This window comes from Egretta garzetta, unplaced genomic scaffold (assembly GCF_000687185.1).
Source record: "Egretta garzetta isolate BGI_Z169 unplaced genomic scaffold, ASM68718v1 scaffold161, whole genome shotgun sequence".
Lineage (NCBI taxonomy): Eukaryota > Metazoa > Chordata > Aves > Pelecaniformes > Ardeidae > Egretta > Egretta garzetta.
The window spans coordinates 5036443-5047116 of record NW_009258754.1 but is presented as its reverse complement, the minus strand read 5'-3'; the positions used below and the strand labels follow the sequence as shown (position 1 = coordinate 5047116).

The 10674-nt window shown below is 41.9% G+C and overlaps 1 protein-coding gene across 1 annotated transcript in view; it reads right to left on the bottom strand.

Moving 5' to 3' along the window:
• The window catches only part of LOC104135455 (glypican-5), a 361472-nt gene that overhangs the window by 292309 nt on the left and 58489 nt on the right, over positions 1 to 10674 (bottom strand). The window contains exon 2 of the mRNA XM_009649110.2: positions 3954 to 4648. Within this exon, the coding sequence (XP_009647405.1) occupies positions 3954 to 4648 (695 nt within the window). The remainder of the gene's footprint in view (positions 1 to 3953; positions 4649 to 10674) is intronic.

Here is a 10674-nt window from a genome sequence, read left to right as displayed (position 1 = left end):
TAGCGGCTCTGAACCGACACACATGTTCGCCCATCAGATGCGTCTGCGACCTGACCGCGCACCCCACCCCTGAAGTCCTTTAGTTTAAAGCCCACTGTACCAAGTTGGCCAACCTACTGCCTAGGATTCCCCTGCCCCACCTAGAGAGGTGGACCCCATCCCTCCCTAATAGGTTGTAGTTGTCGAAGAACGTCCCATTGTCATAAAAGCCAAAACCCTCACGACGGCACCAGCCACGTAGCCAGGAGTTAATGTACATTATGCGCCTATTTCTGGCTGCTCCCTTCCCTCGAACTGGTAAGATGGAAGAAAAGATAACCTGGGCCCCAATGTTTTTCACTTGTACTGGGACTTGACTCCAGGGAGGACAGGCGCAGACAGTGTTTGTTACAATGCCTGGTGATACACATCCCCAAAGCGTCAGTGGCCAGCATGCCTCTCCTCCTTGTTGCATTTTAGTGAAGGGTATTTTACTTTCACTTTGAATAAAAAATAAAAATAAAATAAAAAAAAATCAGGAGTGATGGACAAATACAGACTTTGGAATACAGCAATGCGGTAGACTGAATAAATGAAAAATTAGACCAGCTTTAAAACACAAAGACACAAAAAGAAAAAACAAAGATTAAAAGTCTCAAAAATTATAACGAAGGGTGAACGTACTTGGTCTCTGTAGCTGGCACCAAGAAGCAGTCAGGGCTCCTACCAATATGAACGACAATTAGATTCCAGCAGACAAACCAGAAAGCAATGATTATGATTGCTGATGCTGCAGACCATGGCTGGCCCGCATTAGGTTAAGTAAGCTGGATGCAAGCCAGTCTCATTGAACAAATGGCACAGCACATTCGGGAGGAATCTGAGGAGAGATTACCAATATCTCAAAGGTGACCTTTCACACATGCTATCCCAGCAAATCAGGCAATTCTCTTGGCTATAATGGACAAGATCAGCAGAGGCCAGTCTCTTGAAGTTATGCAGCCTTCATACAAATAGGATTATTTTTTTTTTGAATTATAATAATTGACTGCACCTCATTTGAGCAAAGTACCCTAAGTGCTTTGTTGGTTTATTTCACCCCTTCCCCCTGTTTTACAGAAAACATAACCTAACTTTCCATTATTTATTATCATCCAGGCAGGCAGCACACTAAAAAAGAACTCTAATTTTTAGCCATATTGTCTATTAAAAAATGTAAGACATTTCCTAAAAGGACAGGTGCATTAATTAAGGCTGCCTCAGGATAAATGAAAATTACTAGGAGCGCTTTGCTTTCCTGAATGAGTTTTCCATAGATTATTTATAATTGAATGAAACCAATTACAGCATTTGTAACGGAAACTGTACACAAGTTAAACATTTCCACTTTTCCAGAACCTCAAGAGCGTACTACAGGAACAGAAAAAGGTCTCTACATTTTTATGAAGGGAAAAGAGAAGGTATCTTCTTTTCCAAAAATTTTCCTGTAGGTAAAACACATAGTAAATGCACTGAGTACAAATCCCATCCACATGGCCCAAAAGGGCCCTAAGTGTAATTGAAAATCAGGCCCCAGATACTGAGAAGCCGGAAATCCTGAAGCTATAGATTGAAGTCCTTTCTGTTTCTTCAGAGAAGGAAATAGAGCTTAATTACGCTCAATTTTCTAAATCATGGTTATCCTCTGTAACTAATCAGTAAAGTTTTAAATCAGTATCAGACTAAATGCTTGCTCAAATGGTGGAACATGCTCTGTCTTCAAAATATAATCTTACCTTGCTGACAACTGAGAAAGCTAGAATACTGAGGATTACACACACTGGCATACAGCTCTTATTCTCAAACAGAAAATATCCTTTGCTATCCTACAGAGCAGTCCCTAAAACAACCTTTTTTTGGTGCACAGAGATTTTGCTAGTGAGAGAAAACAAAGAGAACTTTGGGGGGAAAAGAATGAATGTATTTTCAAACACAGGAGCGCTTTCTGAATTCATTCTGAATGGAAGAAGGAAAATGTTTAAAGTTACTGCTAGGGAACCGAGAAAGACATGAATAAAATTATTTGAATAACCATTAGAGAAAATCCTCAGCCTGAAAGACACTTCAGAGAATTCTACTTCCACATCAACTAAAAGCAATACACTTATTGACTTCACCTGTAATTATCTGATATTCACCTGGATTATGAATTTTACCCTGTCAGTAAGCTAAGCAAGTACATATTAATTACAAGGCTGACAAATGCAATGCAGAATTATGGTTTAGTGTTTTCTAACATGCTGAGAAAGTATCTGTCAGACCATTTTTGCTGCTAGTAGTCAGAAAGCTTAACTTCATTCCTAATTACTTCTGTGTAATCAGTAATAAAGCCACGTGATGATTTAAAAGGTAGCTATCTATAGTCAGATAAAACTAATTTATATAACAATAGTGTACTTTGGTTTTTCATTTCTCTTCTAGACTCACATAAAGATAACATCTCAGTGAAAACTAGAGCAGATGCAAGAAGATTGTTCACTATGTGTTCTAGGTTTAACACTGCTTTATGGGATACGTTATGATGCTACCAACTAGACATTAGCACAAGGAAGACCTGCTGCTCTGCAACACATGTAGGACCCAATGCCATTATCCAAGAACCTTTTCTCAATTTTTCATGTTTATCCTTGGATGTCAACTAAACTAGAAGACACAAGTCATTGATGAAAAGTTAAGGTGAACCTGAGGCCACATGAACTGAGATAATTACAAATATCAAGTGAGAATTTTATCAGATTACTAGAAGTGGTTGGGTTTGTTTTTTTTTTTATAATCTCCATATGATTATGACTGTAAGTCTCTGGCTCTGTCAGGTGTTCTAAATTGAAGAGAGCTGTGATATTACATATCTTGGAAGGTTACAAACATACAGGCATTTTCCTCCTAATAAAACACTCTCTTATTTTAGAATACCCTCTGCCATAGCTTCTTTCTGTAGACTCTTTGAAGTATTTTTTCCTCTTACATAATATGGTGGCCAGAGTTCAGTACAGGAATTAATTTTTTAAATCTATGCATTTCCTTCTCATTTGTTCTCTGCAAGAACTCCTTTACTTTCAAGACAGGCAGATCTATCTGCATTTTTTAGATCAGTCTTTACCCTGCTTAAGGCCACACTGCTACATTTTTTTCCACTGACAGTCATGTTGAACTTCATACAGATGTAGTCAGCTGCATCATTAGTCACTTCAATCATTTCTGGTCTAATCTTCAACACCTTGAGTGAACACCTGCCAGTCATGTGCTGCTATTATTTATGAGACAGTTCTACCATCCTAGCTCTTTCCTCCTTTACCTACTACTTACAAAAATGGATCCACTTTGAATGTATTTTTATCCTTTACTTATGTAAATGCTGTCAAATAAGTTTGATTTTGTTCATGCTCTTTTTCCAGCTTTTGTATGATGGGTGTGCTCTCTATAGACCCATAGTACCTACCTGATGTCTCAGGCAACACAGAAGTAAAGGGACTGTAAAATGATGAAACAGTTAATATCTTTCCCTTTATATGGAAACCCAACCTTCTAACCCCTCATATCGATCTCTGTGGGATGTCTCCACACACTACAAATACTCACACACCAGGGGAACGCTGCTCCTAGAGTTACAGAATCAGAAGGTTTAGAGTATGGAAATACATTGCTGATATCAAGTATAATATAACCCAATTTTTTGTTCAGAAAATTCTGCAGACAAGCCAGAGCTATCTGCTTTACAGGGTTGCTTCTCAAAGAACAAGCTCCCCCCACTTCATTTCCAGGCAGACTCTGCTGAACACCATCATAATTATCTGTAACATTTTCAGGGACTATTAAACAAAGATCTAGTTGAAGACTAAAAACTGATGCAAAGACAACACCAACTTGTTTAAACGTTTATTCATCAAACAATGAAAGTGATAAATGAGAGTAGTGAATAATTAGAGAGCACTTACTGTAGCGGAGAGCTGTGGTCCATTCAACTGTGCATGCAGGATGGCTTCATTGATGGAGTTCCGGATTCCCGTCAGAGCAATTTCCAGATCATGTGAAGCAGCCATTTCATTACTCAGATATTCCAGCGTGGAGATATACTCCCTCCATTGTCCATCCAGTTCTGACACACTGGCCAAACAGCCCCTCATTACATTTAGACAATATCCGACACAGGGTCTGATCAGCGTCAGGCCCTGGCAATGTGGGCAGTACTGCATCTTCACTAGAGCCTTGCTACATTCCTTCGTGAGAGCTGTGTGTTCAGTAGTATTTATCACCTCGATGCCCAGACTGAGGGCCTGGCTGAGCATCCTGCTTGCCCAAAGAGATTTTGACAGCTCTGTAACCATGTTTTTAGAGTAGCGTCCAAAAGGATTTATGTCTTGCCTTGTAAGCCGTAGACACTCTGTATAGTCCTCTGACAAATCTGTAATTCCCGGGTTTATTAGCCGGCTATAGACCAGAGGAAAGAGACTGTCAAAGAACCGTAATACTGCACTTTCTACTGTAGTCTCTGCGCCCAGAATGTAGAGAGAGATGTCTGTAAAAAGTTCTTTAACGGGCTCTGCTGCTTCTTTTGCCATAGGTCTGTAAGCTGTCTCAAACAGGGAACTTGTGCGGTTTTCAGCAAAGCGAAGCAAAGACTCAAAGGCCTCTGGAAAAGGGCAGAGGAGAGAAAGAACTAAAGGTTAATAACAAGCACCGGACATCTTAGTCACAGGACTAACATTGTCCTGAGCTGGAACATCAATAGTTACATGAAATTTGCAATATGAACACACTAATAGTTCATATAGCTTTCATCAGTAATATGCTTAAAAAGACACCTAAATATTACGTGCGCATAATAAAGGCAACAAATAATACACAATATTTTCTTAAAAAAAAAAAACAAAACAAAAGATAACTGTATTGTCAGTAGCTAGAGCCTGACCCAAACTCCAGAGGTTGATGAAGGGCTCCCGCAGACTGCAGCGAGCACAGACAGGGTCTGGCTAAGATGGCTTTTGTAACCAATGCGGCATTGAGGCATTTCAACCAGCTACATTTCCAAAACACCCCTCTACATACAAGGGACATCAGTTTCCAGTACACAGGGAGGACTGTGACATTTTCAACATTCCTATAGAACTACAGAGAAGAATACTTGAATAGGTAAAACTATTTATGTGATGAAAGTTCTAGAACTGTGAGACAGGACTAACCACTAACAGGAGCAGTCTGTAATGCACCAATCACACTATCACAGCCACACTGGACCAAATAAATAATGACAAAATAACCAGATTTAATAAAAGGGTGAAAATTCATATTCAAACTTCTTCTAAAGCTGTAAGACTTCACTGCATATTGATATTAAAGTCAGAATAACATCTCATCAGCACGCAGAAATGCTGATCCTCATTCATTAGCTGTACTTTCAACTATAACCATTTGAAATGTTTTAATAACTTAATAGCATATGAAAGCAGTATCTTGATAACATAATAGGAGCTTAAAATTGTCTTAGCTTTTCATCCCAGGTGATCTATTGCTATGAAATCCTGCACCAAGAATGGAAAAAGCATAAGGCATTCATGTCCTCCTACAATCAACCTAGATTTCTAACACACACGCTTGTACGATTTGGAGAGCTGACGCGCAGAGTAAGTACACTCTGGAAGGAAGGATAGACAAAGCTGGCACACCAATAGCGGCTTTAGATAAACGGCTGGGCAGCAGCTCTGTTGAGCTGGTGAGATAACTGATTACAAAGAGAAGTCAAAGTTTCTGTTTCACCGTGCTGTGAGTGGGTGGCTGAGAGGCATTTCTTGCAAAGTACAACTCAAGGATGAAGGAGAGATGCTGTGTGAATAAATTCTCTCCCTGTTAACATCGGCTAAGTCTGGACACCAGCCAGCAGCTGGGCAGGACTTGACATCAAGTCTGCTATGAACCAAAACCAAAATGAAATTATACTGTCAGGAAAACTCTATCTCCTTTAATGACACCATTTTTGAATGGCTAAAAAAAAGAAAGGCAACAAATATTATACACCCAAAACCCTGTCTGGGGTGCTGGAATTCGGAGACAGGGGCAAGGAAGGGATCAGTTGTCGAGATTATTTTTAATGACACAGAAGACAGTAATCCACACCGTTCTCTCTGCTTTGTTTGGAAGCTCTACAACAAAAAGCCTGACCTAAACCATTCTTGCCCTCCTCCAGGCGGCAAGTAGTTCCAGTCAAGGCAGGAGACCTATCACTTTATACCTCCTGAGGACTGGCCAGATAATGGGGTTTCGGTCTAAGCCTTCTCTACGTTAATCTGAACATCACCACAGAATTCACTGCAACATAACACAAACCAAAGTCACCCAAAGATCAGCTTGGTAAAGGAGCAGATACAATACTGTAAATCAGGATTAGCATACACTGGCAGAGCCTGCTCAGTGCCTTCCTCTACTGTCCACAAGTCCATGGGCCCCGATGGAATGCACCCGCGAGTACTGAAGGAACTGGCAGATGACATTGCTGAGCCACTCTCCATCATCTATGAAAGGTCGTGGAGAACAGGAGAGGTGCCTGATGACTGGAAGAGAGCCAATGTCACTCCAGTCTTCAAAAAGGGCAAGAAGGAGGACCCAGGGAACTACAGGCCGGTTAGTCTCACCTCTGTCCCTGGAAAGGTGATGGAACAACTCATTCTGAGTGTCCTCTCCAAGCAAGTGGATGAAAAAAAGATCATCAGGAGTACCCAGCACGGATTCACCAAGGGGAAATCATGCCTGACCAATCTGATAGCCTTCTATGGTGGCATGACCGGCTGGGTGGATGAGGGGAGAGCGGTGGATGTTGTCTACCTTGACTTCAGCAAAGCTTTCGACACTGTTTCCCATAACACCCCCATAGGGAAGCTCAAGAAGTATGGGTTGGATGAGTGGACAGTGAGGTGGATTGGGAACTGGCTGAATGGCAGGGCTCAGAGGGTTCTGATTGGCGGGGCAGAGTCCAGATGGATGCCGGTAGCTAGTGGAGTCCCCCAGGGCTCGGTACTTGGCCCGGTCTTGTTCAACTTGTTCATCAATGACCTGGATGAGGGGACGGAGTGTACCATCAGCAAGTTTGCTGACGACCCAAAACTGGGAGGAGTGGCTGATACACTGGAAGGCTGCGTTGCCATTCAACGGGACCTGGACAGACTGGAGAGCTGGGCAGAGAGGAACCTGATGAAGTTCAACAAGGGCAAGTGTCGAGTGCTGCACCTGGGGAGGTCGAACCCCATGCACCAATACAGGCTGGGGGATGACCTGCTAGATAGCAGCTCTGCTGAGAGGGACCTGGGAGTCCTGGGGGACAATAAGCTGACCATGAGCCAGCAATGTGCCCTTGTTGCCAAGAAGGCCAATGGTATCCTGGGGTGCATTAAGAGGAGTGTGGCCAGCAGGTCGAGGGAGGTTCTCCTCCCCCTCTACTCTGCCCTGGTGAGACCCCACCTGGAGTACTGTGTCCAGTTCTGGGCTCCCCAGTTCAAGAAAGACGAGGAACTCCTAGAAAGAGTCCAGAGGAGAGCTACCAGAATGATAAAGGGACTGGAGCATCTCCCCTACGAGGAAAGGCTGAGAGAGTTGGGCTTGTTCAGCCTGAAGAAGAGAAGACTGAGAGGGGATCTCATCAATGCATACAAATATCTTAAGGGCGGAAGTCATGAGGATGGAAGCAGTCTGTTTGCAGTGGTGTCCAGCGACAGGACTAGGGGCAATGGGTGCAAACTGAAACATAAGAGGTTTCAGTTGAATATGAGGAAAAACTTCTTTACTCTAAGGGTGACAGAGCCCTGGAACAGGCTGCCCAGGGAGGTTGTGGAGTCTCCTTCTCTGGAGATATTCAAAGCCCGCCTGGATGAAGTCCTGTGTAGAATGCTCTAGGAGAGCCTGCTTTAGCAGGGGGGTTGGACTAGATGATCTCCCGAGGTCCCTTCCAACCCTTGCCATTCTGTGATTCTGTGATACTGCATCCCCCTGGCCAACTAACTTGCTTATTATGATAAGCGTAAGAATCCCTTTACCAGAAAGGGTGACTTAACTAGACAGATAATACAGCATATCTCATTGTACATTAAATCATCAGTATTTTACATGCACATGCACACACTGTATCCTTCTGCCAGAGAAGCACTCCAGCATTCCCTCTGGTACTACAGCAACTCATACTCTGGAAGTGCTTATAAAATCCTAGAAATTAAGGATTTGGATACACTTCAGTTGAAAGAGAAGTAAGTTCATTCTCAGGCAGAGAAATACGTCACCAAGTTTCAGACTCGAGCAGACTTTTACAGCTGAAAAAGATTCTGAAAATTTGATTTATGGTGGAAATACTGACACAACCTAAATGGTAGGGCAGTTAGCCACGTGCTACTGCATTAATGAAAGTTTTCTGGTTGCCACATCACCCTTATGTGTTTATTTTTATTTCTAGAGGAAACCTAAACACCATTTTTGTTTATCATACCAAAAAGGCAATGGAAATACTCAAAACATACATAAAACAGTGTTTTAAGTTTCCTCCTTCAAGCACACTCCCTTTACTTCTCACAGATACTCAGCTCGCCGTTAGATTATGGGAGCAGGGACTGGCTCCTACAACGCCAACAGTCGTACACTGCTGCTTTACCCTCCACACCCGCAAAGGCTGAACTGCAGCCATCATCATCCTCACCTGAGGACTAAACGGACTGCATTTATAAATGTGCAAGTATCCTTACTGTCCTGAGAAACAACTGCCCCAGTGAAGGATGAGAGCAAAACAGTCAATAACAACACACATCCCAAGAAAACAGATTTCAGCAGCTTCCCAAGATACTGGGTTAGACTAGAAACCTGTAGCATTTTATTTTCAAACCTCTTAGCTGCGAAAATTCTGCATTGTTCTGAGACGAGTATGAAATCAAAATATTTAGCAGTGTCATTTATTTGTCATTGTGTAAGAGAGCAATTGTGATGGTGCTTCACTCCTGCTGCAGAAAGACCCCTAACACCAAAAATACGGTACAAAAAATATTTCTGCTGATTGTAGATGTGCTGCACACACCTGTAAGGCATCGTTTGCTTCCTTCTCACCACTGGTCAGACAAAAAAATGGCTCATGCTGGCAGGTACTCTAGCAACGATGTTTGAGAAGGAAATATGTAGATCTTTTTTCATTGTTAAGGCATTAAGAGATGTTTGAGACAATCAAATTAGGGGATCAGCTGGATGTTCTTAGGCCTTTAATTAGAAATAACAGGGCTTCACATAGTCAAACAATTGTGTAACAACAGACAGCTTGCATTCCAGTTGTACAGAGCAGGCAACCTTAGCATCCTGGTTTAAAAGTGATTAATTGTAGGCTTTTAATGCACCCTGTCTGGAGTTTCTAAACTTTGCCAAGGAAGGTTTGCCACTATCTGAAAAACTGGGTGCTCATCTGTGCAGTCAAATACAGCAAACTTTAGACATTTATTAACTTGCAAAAAGCTGAATTCTAAGCCTAAGCATACACTGGGAGAAACATCTGATCATCTTTCCCAGCCTTTGGCTTCCAGCCCCCCACCAGCAGCATACAAGGTACTATAAACTGCAAATATATTGATTCTGAACAGAAATTAGACATAACCAAAATAATCCAGGATTTGATGGAAACATTACATATTTTCTGTCTTCCTTTAGTATTGAAATAAAAAGCAAGGTAGAGAACAAGGTTTGTTCTCGTGTTCCTCAACAGCCCCTTTTTGATTTAAGACTATGGGTAAAGTGAAACAACAGCCAACTTTGGATTTTGAACCAACACATCAGTAACTAAGTAATATAAGTCAGGCACTCAACACTCTATGGGGAAGATTTTGTCCAAACTGTTTATCATGTGCTCCCAAAACACTTGATACCACCACTGATGGGTCTGTGACGGTGAAACACAGCTGATCAAATACAGCTCACCTCTGGAAACTTCACATCTGAACTGCTGGTGTTTGAAAATTAGCTTCTGGAGACGAGCCCAGTTATGACAAGATGCCACGCTGGTTTTGCTGCTCCACCTGCAGCACAGAGCCTGCCAGGCCAAGCAGCTAACCAGTTTGCATGCTGGGTTTGTAGCCTGGTTCCTAGCATTCACATACACTAAAAATTGTATTATGCTCAGTATAACACACACAGATGGAAAAAACATTGCTTTCCATGTACAGAATCCATGTTTATTCATCATGAGCATGGCACAGCTTGGTTTCCAGTGATAGCTTCTTTCTGGCAGAAACACATCCATCCTGACACAGAGGATGTTTCACTTCTCTTAAACCAGCCAGCAGCTACATTTCATATACCTAATGCAATAAAAATCACAAAGGATTCCAAACTTATCTCACACCAGCTTTTGCATCAGTGTAACACCGCTGATGTCTTTAGTGGGATTTAATCCTGATTTAAGCCTATTTAAGCCTTCAAGAAGCCACAGAATTTAAGCGTTTCTGCTAAAGAAATCTGCTGAAAAATAGTGCTACAGAGAGAAACAGATTTATGAGGCATGTATCAGTCTGCCCTGCACTGGTGTGCCAGTGTTTTCCAAAGATTTTTTCCACCACCTGGAGGTCTATTTGGGGAAAGAACAAGATATTTTAAGTAACGGTAAAAAGGAAAAATATCTAATATTGTAACTACAGCTTTGACTAGTTC